We start from the raw sequence: 12927 nt of genomic DNA, 5'->3' as shown, positions 1-12927 counted from the left end.
ACAAAGACATTAATTTTATAAATTTAAAACATTTTCTCATCTTCTTACACATTTGATGTTATTCTGATAGCTTACATATCCTCTTTTGATTTTGAGAAATGCCACATTGTAGTGAGGGTAGGCATATATTTTCAGCATGAACATGATACTGAGAACTAATTCCAATACACTTTCACAAAGTCAAGCTGGCTACTGCAACAGTTTTTGAAGGAAGACAATCATTAAACACACTTATACTTCTGCAAAGACCTTCGAATAGTTACAGAATTTTGACTAGTAAAAAGGCTCAAAGAATGATTATGCCCTGTTATTCCACTATCTTATAACTTACCTGTAAAGTTTATATATCTTAGTAAATGGAAATTTTTAATAGCATTGTCATCAGTTTTAGAGGAAATGAACTTACTGAAACAGCAAACTAAAGAAAATCCTAAAACGTGGAATGTTAATTTCATGCACTTTTAACTAAACTTCTCTGATACTTCCAAATTGTATATTAAAGAAAATCAGGTCATAATTACACCACAAAAATAGTCATGCACATACTAGAAGCATCAGCTCTATAATGAGTCAAGAGCTTCAGGCAATATTTCCACTATTTTACTACCACATAAAACAGGACCAGATGCAATGCTATACTGGGCTTCTAACTATACATCCAAATCACTCTCATCTCAACCCCAGAGATACTTGAATAACTTACTCCTTTACTAAAATTAAAAAAAATACAAGTTGAATGGAATAATAACATATATAAAGTAATTCTACAAAAGGTAAGCAAATTAGCACCCAAAACAATCTTTATGAAAAATATTTATTCAATCTTCAAATTAAAATTACAAAAGTTCATTACTTTAGCTTATTGTTTTAGAAAATGAAATACACGTATGGTCTCCAAATGGAATAAAATTGTGTTTTCCCTCCTCCCAGCTGCCTATCATTTCAGTATTTAAACCCAAACTAGTTTCAGGTACATTTCAAAAAATGGTTTTGGTGATAAATTCTCAACAAAACCAAAAACCGGGCTGGAGAGAAGGCTTAGTGGTTAAGTGCTTGCCTGTGAAGCCTAAGGACCCCGGTTCGAGGCTCGGTTCCTCAGGTCCCACGTTAGCCAGATGCACAAGGGGGCGCATGCATCTGGAGTTCGTTTGCAGAGGCTGGAAGCCTTGGCGCACCCATTCTCTCTCTCTCCCTCTATCTGTCTATCTCTCTGTGTCTGTCGCTCTCAAATAAATAAATAAATAAAATTTAAAAAAAACAAACAAACCAAAAACCTCTCTAAAAAGCCGGGTGTGGTGGTGCATGCCTTTAATCCCAGCGCTAGGGAGGTAGAGGTAGGAGGATTGACATGAGTTTGAGGCCACCCTGAGACTACATATCCAGGTCAGCCTGGGCCAGAGTGAGACTCTACCTCAAACAACAACAACAAACCCTCTCTAAATAGTGTCAATAAACTGACTAGTACAAAAACTGATATGCACTGTCTTTTTTTTCTCTCAATTTTTATTAACATTCTCCATGATTATAAAAAATATTCCATGGTAATACCCTCCCTTCCCCCCTGCCACTTTTGCCTTTGAAATTCCATTCTCCATCATATCCCCTCCTCATCTCAATAGGTCTCTCTTTTATTTTGATGTCATGATCTTTTCCTCCTCTTATGATGGTCCTGTGTAGGTAGTGTCAGGCACTATGAGATCATGGATATCCAGGCCATTTTATGTCTGGAGGGAGCACGTTGTAAGGAGTCCTACCCTTCCTTTGGCTCTTACATTATTCCAGCCACCTCTTCCAAATTAGACCCTGAGCACTGGAAGGTGTGATCAAGATGTTACTCAGTACTCCAGTCACTTCTTTCCAGCACTATGATACATTCTGAGTCATCCCAAAGTCACTGCCATCTGAAAAGAGATTCTCTACGCAAAGTGAAAGTAGCATTAATATAAGGGTACAAATATTAAGAGAAGTGCTTACTGGGCAGTTTAATAAGCATAGTATATATATTTTTCCAGACATCAGCAGATGTTATACCCCCAGGGATCATGACTACCCGTTTTAAGTTTTCAGTATCAGAAATAATATTCCGCCCCCCCATGGAGTGGGCCTCCAGTCCAATTAGAGGGCACTTGGTTTCCACAATGACAGACATGCCACTATGGCACCCGTTGGCTCATATGGCCTGGCTGGCCAATTATAAGGCTTGCAGTGTCCACGGTTGAGTATTTTCACTGGTGGTATCTCTTTCTCCCATTGAACTATGTGTAGAATGGCTTCTTCCAGCTGTCAGCTGGTCTACATGGAGGAGGTTATCAGCTCAGTTCCAGCAGGATTTCTCAGTGGCCTTGCAGTACAAGTAGGTGAAGTCTTCAGCATAGGCTGTTACCATCTATTCCTGGTGGGAAACCAAGGGCCTCAGAAATGGCCTAGAGTGTTTTGGGGACATCAGGACGTCCCTGGCCAACAACTCACTGGAGGTATCCCATCCCTAGCACTGAAAATTTTCTAACAATGATCTATGGCTCCTGAGTGTTCCATTGCCCGAAACCAGAGGATTCCATATGATTTACTAGCATCCTCTTAGATTTTGATTAGCCCTTCCTCCACCTTTCCTTTACTCAGTCACTTCCCCTGATCTCACTTTGGGCCTTTTAACCCCCGTTAATCTATTCTTCTACTTACATATATATAATGCCAACCTATTAAGTACCCTCCTTCCTTCCTTTCTCTTCCCTTTTATAACTTCTTTTTAACTTACTGGCCTCTGCTACTGAGATTTTTCCTTCTCACAAAGAAGCCCAATCATCTGTAGATAGGATCCATATGTGAGGGAGAATATGCGGCATTTGGCTTTCTGGGTCTGGGTTAACTCAGTATATATAATCCGTTCCAGATCCATGCATTATCCTGCAAATTTCATAACTTCATTTTTCTTGACCGCTGAGTAGAACTCCATTGTATAAATGTGCCACATCTTCATTATCCACTCATGAGTTGAGGGACATCTAGGCTGGTTCCATTTTCCTGCTATTATGAATTGAGTGGCAACAAACATGGTTGAGCATGTACTTCTAAGGAAATGGGATGAGTCCTTAGGATATATGCCTAGGAGTGCTATAGCTGGGTCATATGGTAGATCAATTTTTAGCTGTCTTAGGAACTTCCACACTGATTTCCACAATGGCTGAACCAGATTACATTCCCACCAACAGTGTAGAAGGGTTCCTCTTTTTCCATATCCCTGCCAGCATTTATTATCATTTCTTTTCATGATGGTAGCCACCTGACAGGAGATGGAATCTCAATGTAGTTTTAATCTGCATTTCCCAGATGACTAGGGATGTAGAACATTTTTTAGATGCGTATACGCCATCCATATTTCTTCTTTTGAGAACTCTCTATTTAGTTCCATAGCCCATTTTTTAATTGGCTTGTTTGATTTCTTATTATTTAACTTTTTGAGTTCTTTGTATATCCTAGATATTAATCCTCTATCAGAATTATATCTGGCAAAGATGTTTTCCCATTCTGTAAGTTGCCTCTTTGCTTTATTCAGTGTCCTTTGCAGTACAAAATCTTTGTAATTTCATCAGGTCCCCTGGTTAATCTGTGGTTTTATTGCCTGAGCAACTGGGGTTATGTAAAGTCTTTGTCAAGACCAGTATGTTGAAGGGTTCCCCATACATTCAGATCTCCATGCTTGTACTAGGTCTATTTAAGTAATTAATCTCATTTTGATTTAACTTAGGTACGTCATATAAATCAAGGAAATCATCCATTTCTTTCAGATTTTCATACTTTGTGGAGTATATGCTTTTACAGTATGTTCCAATGCTTTTTAGAATTTCTCTGGAATCTATTGTAATGTTACCTTTTTCATCTCTAATTTTATTAGTTTATGTCTCTTTTCTCTTTCTTTTGGTCAGATTTGCTAAGGGTTTATCAATCTTGTTTATTCTTTCAAAGAACCAACTCTTTGTTTCATTGATTCTTTGGGTTTTTTTTTTTTTTTAGTTCTATTTCATTAATTTCTGCCCTAATTTCTTATTTCTTCCCATCTACTGATTTTTGGTTTGCCTTGTTCTTCTTTTTCCAAGGCTTTAAGGTGAAGCATTAAGTCGTTTACTTGTGACCTTTCTAATTTCTTAATATGGGCACTTAAAGCTATAAATTTACCTCTTAGGACTGCCTTCATTGTGTCCCAGAGATTTTGGTATGTTGTGTTCTCATTATCATTTGACTCTATAAATTTTTTGATTTCCTTCTTGATTTCTTCATTGATCCATTCATCATTTAGTAGTGTGTTGTTTAATTTCCATGATTTTGTGTATGCTCTATAGCTTTTCTTGCTATTGATTTGTACTTTGATTCCATTGTGGTCAGATAGAATGCAAGGAATTATTTCAATTTTCCTATGTTTGTTAAGATTTGCTTTGTGTCCTAATATATGGTCTATTTTAGAGACTCTCCCATGTGCTGCTGAAAAGAATGTATACTCTGTAGCATTTGGAGAAATGTCCTGTATATATGTTAGATCCATTCCTTCTATGACCTCATTTAGTCTAGATGCCTCTCTGTTTATTTTTTCCTGGGATGACCTGTCAATTGATGAAAGTGGGGTGTTGAAGTCACCCACTATCACTGTGTTTGGTGTTATGTGTGACCTTAGTTCTAATGGCGTTTGTTTGATGAATTTGGGAGCCCCCAGGTTAGGTGCATTTATGTTTAGGATTGTAATGTCATCCTGTTGGAGGGTGCCTTTAATCAATATAAAGTGACCTTCCTTATCTTTCTTAACTAAGGTTGGACTGAAGTCTACCTTGTCAGATATTAGGATAGCAACCCATGCTTGTTTTCTAGGTCCATTTGCTTGAAACACCGTTTTCCAACCTTTCACCCTAAGATTGTGTCCATTTTTTGTAAAAAAAAAAAAAAAAAAGGTGGGTTTCTTGGAGGCAACAAATTGAAGGATCCTGCTTTTTAACCCAGTCTGCGAACCTATGCCTTTTGGTTGCGGCATTGAGGCTGTTGATATTAAGAGATAATTGAAATGTGTGTATTCATTTTTGCCATTTTTTGTAGTTCTTCCTGTTTTACCTTTGCTCTCTTGTGTTAACTAGTATTTGAGTATTGCTTGTTTTTTCCAGGTTCCTTATATGTGTGCTTTTTTCTTCAGCATGAAGGATTCTTTCAAGTACTTTCTGTAGAGCTGGTTTTGTCTTCAAGTACTCCTTTTGTTTGCTTTTGTCATGGAACGTCCTTCTTTCTCTATTTAACTGGATAGTTTTGCAGGATAAAGTAACCTTGGTTGACAGTTGTTATCTTTCAGAACTTGGAATACATCACTCTACGCCCTCTGGCTTTTAAAGTTTGTTTTGAGTAATCTGCTGTAATCCTGATAGGCTTGCCTTTGTAGGTAACTTGATTTTTCTCTCTGACTGCTTTCAATGTTTTTTCTTTGGTGTGTGTGCTTGGTAGTTTGATTATAATATGGTGAGGAGAGGTTATTTCCAGGTTTTGTCTGGCTGGGGTTCTAAAGGATTCCTGTATCTGCATTGGCATCTCTTTCCCAATTTAGGGGAAATTTTCTTCTATGATTTTGTTGAAGATGCCTACTATGCCTCTGGAGTGAAATTCTTCTCCTTCTACTATGCCCTGAATTCTTATGTTTGATCTTTTCATAGTGTCCCTAATATCCTGAAATTCCCACTCATACTTTTCTATTAGTTTGTCTTTCTCTGTGTTGAACTGTCTCAGATCTGTCACCTGGTCTTCTAGCTTAGATATTCTGTCCTCTCCTTCATCTATTCTACTGGTGAGATTTTCTACAGACATTTTAAATTCATTAACTATGTCTTTCATTGCTAGTAATTCTGACTGGTTTTTCTTTATTATTTCTATTTCCTTATTTATGTCTAGTATTGACCTCTTTATTTCATTAAATTGGTGTTCTGTGTTTTCTTTGATTCCTTTGATTTCCTCTTTCATTTTTTGATTTCTTCTTTGACTTCTTTGAGCATATTTATAATCATTCTTTTGAAATCTTTCTCAGGCATTTCCTCTAACTCATTCTCACTGGAAGTCATTTCTGATGCATTAATACTTTTTGGTGGATTTATGTTATCTTGATTTTTGTTGTTTCTTGTGTTATAATGTATATATTTTTGCATCCTGGATTATTTAATAATTGGATTTTCTATTTAGCTGGGTATTATTAGATCTATCAGACAATCTGATATTATATAACTTCAGGGCAGTAGCTTAAGGTGTTAGGTGTGGCTCTCAAGACTCTCAGAGTATCTATAAAAGTGACCCTAGGTGTTGGGTTTGCCTGCTATGAGAGTATTCAAGTAGGCTGAGTGGAACAAAATACAGGCAGATTCTACACTTTCAGTGAAAAAAAGCTCATTATTTACCCAAAAGTAGGTATTATGATAACCAGATCCTCTAACTGTCCCTTAGGGTGTGTGGTGCCCCACCCACACCCTTAATCCTGACAACAAGGAGGTTAAGATTTCTGATCTGTTGAGGGTTCCAAGTCAGCTTGTGACCAACTGAGGCCCTTCCCTGGTGTAATCCCAGGTACCTCTGCTCCTGCTTGGGTCCCACTGTTGGTTCAAGTTGGCATTGCCGGGTCCCTGGACCACTGCTCTGTTTGCTGGAGCTGGGCACTGGCAGTGGGGGAGGGGAGGCTGCCGATGCTGCTCTAGTTCTCTCGCTGTTCCCCGTGTTCTTCTACCTTGTGATCTGCTCCTCCGTTGTTCACTGCTGTTCTCCCTTCACGTTTCTTGAGCTTGCAGAGAGCTCCAGGTTGAGTGGAAAATCCCCTTGCCTGGCTTTTCCTGCGGCTCAAGTCAAGCCTGGTGGCTTTCTCTGCACTGTCTTTTGAAAGGTCTTTTGGGCTGTGTTTAGTAGTGAGCAGGCTGCTGGTGTATCTTGGGAGAGGTCAAACAGCGATGGGGAAGGGGAAAGGAGTTGACTCTCCATTCCTGTCCTGTGTGCATTCAAAAAGTAGCAAAACACCCGAGTTATCCAGTTAGCTGCTGCTCAGCTGTGCTTTCTGCTAGCAGAAGATCCATTTAATGAATTTTGGAGAACTCAGGAAGAGCCATGTCACACGCCTTACAGATCCACTAGGTGTCTTCTAGCTAGTGGTACAATGCCAATCCTCACTTTCATTTTGTCCCATACCTTGACACTCTGGTTGCTGGAGCAGGTGGCCATGTGGCACCCATGAAAGTTGAAGGAGACATCGTGGATGAAATCCTTATGGTCCACTGTGATGCTGCGCACCACAAACATGGCTCCCTGCGTGCCGCCTCCCAGAGGGTGGTGTACGGCCCACAGGCACCAGCCGCCATGGGGGTACGTATGGCACGTCTCTTTTTTTTGTTTGTTCGAGAAGGATCCCACTATGTAGGCCAGGCTGGCCTTGAACTCAGGAGTCTCCTGCCCTGGCATCCTGAGTGTAGGGTTTCTAGGTTTGATTAAGCCACTCCATGCAGCAAAATTCCCTCTCTCCCCTCACTCTCCCTCTCTTTCTCTATGTCAATACCTAAAACTCATAAAATATCCAGGTCACTTGACTCCCAGGACAAAATTTATTTTACAAAACCAGTCACCTAGCCAGGCAGGATGGTACCTACCTTTTAATCCCAGCTCTAAGGAGGCTAAAGTTAAGAGAATCACTAAGACTTTGGTGCCAGACTGGGCTAAACAGTAAGTTCCAGGTCAGCCTAAGCTAGAATAAGATCATGCCTCAAAAACAAAAACAAGGGCTAGAGAGATTGCTTAACGGTTAAGGCACATAGCTGACTCTCCAGATCCCACCTTAACCAGGTACACAAAGGTGAAACAAGCACAAGGTCGTACATGCCCACTAGGTGGTACAAGAGTCTGAAGTTTGATTACAGTGGTTAAGGCCCTGGCATGCCAATTCTCTCTCATTCTCAAAACAAAAAATACAAAAACAAAACAATGGGTAGGAGGGATGGCTCAGCAGTTAGAGGTGTTTATTTGTAGACCCAGACAGCCTGGACTCAAATCTCCAGGGCTTATATAAAGTCAGATGTACAAAGGGTGAGTCTATTTGCAGTGGCAAGAGGCCCCAGCATGTTCATTCCCTCTATCTCTTGCTCTGCTTTCAAAATTTAATTTAATTTATAAACACACACACACACATTTGAAAAACACAAAAAGGAGTTTGGGGTAGCTACACATGCCTTTATCCCAATACTCAGTAGGCAGAGGTAAAAGGCTTGCTTGTGATTTCAAGGCCACCAGTCTGGGCTAGAGAGAGACTCTACCTCAAAAAAAAAAAAAAAAAAAAAAGAGGGGGCTGGAAAGATGGTTTAGTGGTTAAGCGCCTGCCTGTGAAGCCTAAGGACCCCAGTTCGAGGCTCAATTCCCCAGGACTCACGTTAGCCAGATGCACAAGGGGGTGCACATGTCTGGAGTTCGTTTAAAGCGGCTGGAAGCCCTGGTGCGCCCATTCTCTTTCTCTGTCTGTTGCTCTCAAGTAAATAAATAAAAATAAACAGAAAATTAAGAGACTTTATCCTACTTTCTACCTAGACAGATAAGTTTCTTCTTATCTACCCCTGAGATGACTTTCAACACCTTTCGTTTTTACCCTGAAAGATTTCTAAAAAGCCACAGAAGAATGAATGTGGGGTAGGAAGAAATGTTACAATTCTGGCTCCAGGAGAGGGGGAGAGAGAGACAGAGACAGAGAGGGAGAATGTGTGTATCAAGCTGACCTGAACTCACTCTGTAGTTCTAGGCTGGCCTCAAACTCAAAACAACCCTCCTACTTCTGCCTCCCAGGGCTGGGATTAAAGGTGTGCACCACCATACCTGGCTCAGTAATATTATTTTGCCTCCTCCAAGTTCCATTACTTTACCCATATCCAAAGAAAGTTATGAAGTGACCAGTAAGACATTTCTTTAAAATATTTTATTATTTATTTGGAAGCAGTGAGAGAAAAAAAAGAAAGAGAGGGCATGGGTGTGCCAGGGCCCCTTGCCACTGCAAATGAACTCCAGACTCATGAACCACTTTGTGCATCTGTCTTTACATGGGTACTGGGAAACTGAACCAGAGCCATCAGGGCTTGCTGGCAAGTGTCTTTAAATGCATTTCTCCAGCCCCCAAAACATAGTTTTAAAGTGCTGAAAATCTTCTAGTATTGCACTGAGTAATGCTTTCTTCTTAGTGTCACTGTATACTATTTTTATTTGAGAGACAAAGAATATAGTATTAAAATTAATAGTCTTGGGGCTGGAGAGAGATGAGATGGCTTGCTTGTAAAGCCTGCTCTTACCATTTTGATTCCCAGTACTCATGTGGGGGCAGATGCACAGGGTGGCACCTATTTCTGGAGTTCGTATAAAGTGGCAAGAGGCCTGGCATGGCCATTCTCTCTCTTTTTCAAATAAATTTTAAAAAATTTAAAAAAATGTTAGTAGCCTTTTATGAGACAGGGTTGGTGTAGCCTGGCTGTTGCAGTCAGTTTTGCACTACTGCCAGAAAACACTTGACTAAGAGCAGCTTGTGGGAAAAATGGGTTTATTTTGGCTTACAGACTCGAGAGGAATTCTGCTCCATGATGGCATGAGCAGAGGATGGACATCACCTCCTAGCCAACATCAAGTGGACAACAGCAACAGGAGAGTATGCTAAATACTGGCAAGGGGAAACTGGCAATAGTACCCATAAGCCCACACTCAACACCTCCAGGAGGTGTTAATTCCCAAATCTCCACCAGCTGAGAACCTTGCATTCAGAACACCTAAGTTTATGGGGGACACCTGAACCAATCTACTCTTGGTCCCCACAAACTGATAACTATCCATGATGTAAAATGCAATGCATTCAGTCCCACTTTAAAAGTCCCCATAGTTTTATCAATCACAATGATGTTCAATCATCCCCATAATACACAGTCTTTTAATTGAACCATAATACCAAAAACCCATAATGGCACAGGATAAATATTCACTGCAATACATGGCACTGGACATAGCAAAGAAATATGCAACCAATACAAGATTTGAACAGGGCAAACATCAAACTCTGTAGCTCCTAGTCCAGCAACTCTAATCAGTGACAAATCTCCAAGTCTTATAATTTTAACCACTGACAAATCTCTGGAGTTCCAATTCTGCCCCTCCAGCTAGGCTACTCACAGTCCTAGAAAATGTCATCTGGGGTCAGGAGCTCTCCTTGGGAGCCATCTCGTGGTACTGGACATCGCCACTGGGTCTCTAGTGCAACCCATGGTCCATCCTCATGGCTCCACTGGGTCTCCATGCAGGCAATCCTGATTCACACTGCCCATGGCCATTTCCAAAACACAAGGCTATGCTGCAAATTCAATGACCTTCTTTCCTGTATTTCTTATACTCCATAATACTAGATGGGGTATTATGCCACTTTGCCAATTTGATAATCTCCGGGGGGGGGGGGATAAAGAACAGGATACTCCTTGAGCATTCAGGCACCTTCAAAAGAGTCTACATTCTTTCTGTTGCCCAATCTCAAAGGTTCTAATCACTTATATAATTGCAGCTGAATGGACAGTAGTTTCAGCCCAAAGATTTCATTTCTGTGACATATCCCTCTGTTCACACCAGTCCATTTCTACGCAAAGCAACCCTGCACAAGTTCTCAGGACATGGGCATAATAGCAAGTCTCTCACACAAACTGCTTCCAGCTCAATCCAGGCAAAGCTCTTTCTCACCCTCACAAACCAAACCTTATAGTCCATAGTGCTTACTGCATTCAGGTCTTTTGACTCTGACCAGAATAATCCAACAAGTTGTACTTACAGCACTGCAAGGCATCTTTTAAGCCGATATTTCAAATACATCCACGTTCCTCTTGAAAATCAGCTCCAAGGGCTGGAGAGTTGGCTTAGTGGTTAAGCGCTTGCCTGTGAAGCCTAAGGACCCTGGTTCGAGGCTCGATTCCCCAGGACCCACGTTAGCCAGATGCACAAGGGGGTGCATGTGTCTGGAGTTCATTTGCAGTGGCTGGAGGCCCTGGCGCATCCATTCTCTCCCTCCCTCTCCCTCTCCCTCTCCCTCTCTCTCTCACTCTCTCTCTCTCTCTCTCTCCCTTTCTATCTGTGTCTGTCGCACTCAAATAAATAAATAAAAATAAACAAGAAAAAAAAATTTAAAATAAAATCAGCTCCAAAAGGCCAAAGCCACATAGTCGGGTGTCAGGCAGCAAAGACCCCACTCTCCCTACCAACTTTACTGTTGCAGTCAGGTTCACATTGCTGCTAGAAAACACTTGACCAACAGTACCTTGTGTGGGGGGGGAGGGTTTATTTTGGCTTATATATTTGAGGGAAACCTCCAGAATGGCATGAGCAGAGGGTAGGAATCACCTCCTAGCCAACATTACTCCTGGACAACAGCAACAGGAGAGTGTGCCAAACACTGGCATAGGGAAACTGGCTATAATATCCACAAGCCCTACCAATGGCCTCCAGGAGGCATTAATTCCCAAATCTCCATCAGCTAGGAACCTAGCATTCAGAACGCCTAAGTTTATGGGGGACACCTGAATCAAACCACCACACTTGGCCAACCATAACTCAAGGCAATCCTCATACCTCAACTTCCTGAGTGCTTTTTTTTTGACATTAGTACTTGTACAAACAGGGCTAGGGAAATGGCTTAGTGGTTAAGGCGTTTGCCTGCAAAGCCAAAGGAACCTGGTTCGATTCCCCAGGACCCATGTAAGCCAGATGCACAAGGGGGCGCAAGTATCTGGAGTTCATTTGCACTGGCTGGAGGCCCTGGAGAGCCCATTCTCTCCCTCCTTCCCTCCCTCTCCCCCCCCCCCCCCCGTCTCACTTAAATAAGTAAATAAAATATTTTAAAAAAATACAAACACAACCATCTTTTCATTCCCTTCATTACTTTTTGGACAAGGTCAGGCAAGAACCTTGTTCTGTTTTACTATTCTCATTTAACAAACAGAACTTCTGCAAATTAAGTCTTCTAAATGTTACATTTTCTGTGAAAAGCAAGAAACCAAATGTTACATTACCTAACAGGAGCCATCAGTATTTTCAATATGGTAAGAATGCATTTCAATCTAGTATGCACTAGTACATTATGACATCATTGCTTTCCAGTGTGGAGACTAAACAATCCTCTTCTCTTTTGCTCCTCGAGTGTCAATACACACATTAGCAAATGCTCCAAGTCAGATAGGCTGCGACATTAACAAATGTCTACTTACACAATTTGTTCTGCAAGAACATTTTTATTTATTGCAACTGAACTGGAGCGTCAACCTGACCAATCTTTGGACAAGCTTGTTTTTAAATCCTCCCACAGGGCTGGGGCGAGGTCGGCCACCAACCGAAACCCTCAGGTTCTAGGATTTAGACATCAGAGATAAACAAAGTTGATTTTCCTCTGTAGTACCTGCTTATCCGACCTGCGCGTGGAAAACCTACGATACCCACTACCCTGAAAACAGAGTCCAAAGACTGACTTTGTGTAGATTCCCATTACAGTGGGTATCTGGCAAGTCGGTGGGGACACTGGTGGATAGGGAAGATGGGCGATCTTCATTCCTTCCTCCCACTTTACCACAAGAACGTAAAAACCTACCAGGCAGCCAGATCTCCGCTACCCTTTAAGCAATTCTCGGGAGCAGGAAAGGCCTCGGCGGCCGGGGCGCCCCGCGAGCCAGCAGGGGCGGACGCTCGAGCGCGGGGCCCGGGCCCCTTCCTCACCTGGCAGCCCTTCTTGTGGTGGAAGCCGACCACCACGATGTGCAGGACGGGCCCGCGGGGGGCGCCGTCACCCTCACGCCCGGCCTTCTCCATCGGCGCCTGCCGCAGGCCCGCACCGCGACTTCGACCGCCGAGGCGGCCCGGGAGGACGGGGAGCCGCGGCCCTGG

The 12927-nt window shown here is 41.9% G+C and overlaps 1 protein-coding gene across 4 annotated transcripts in view; it reads right to left on the bottom strand.

The window, feature by feature from the left end:
* Avl9 (AVL9 cell migration associated) overlaps window positions 1-12907 on the bottom strand; it is a 119939-nt gene extending 107032 nt beyond the window's left edge. For 2 of the 4 annotated variants that reach the window (XM_004652754.2, XM_045135831.1), the window contains exon 1: window positions 12760-12907. In XM_004652754.2, coding sequence (XP_004652811.1) covers window positions 12760-12852 — 93 coding nt within the window. In that variant the 5' untranslated portion in view covers window positions 12853-12907. The other 2 variants (XM_045135832.1, XM_045135833.1) reach the window with 2 other exon arrangements.
* Window positions 12908-12927: the final 20 nt, after the last annotated feature.

This window comes from Jaculus jaculus, chromosome 16 (genome assembly GCF_020740685.1).
Source record: "Jaculus jaculus isolate mJacJac1 chromosome 16, mJacJac1.mat.Y.cur, whole genome shotgun sequence".
NCBI classification, from domain to species: domain Eukaryota; kingdom Metazoa; phylum Chordata; class Mammalia; order Rodentia; family Dipodidae; genus Jaculus; species Jaculus jaculus.
This window is presented reverse-complemented; position numbering and strand designations above follow the sequence as displayed.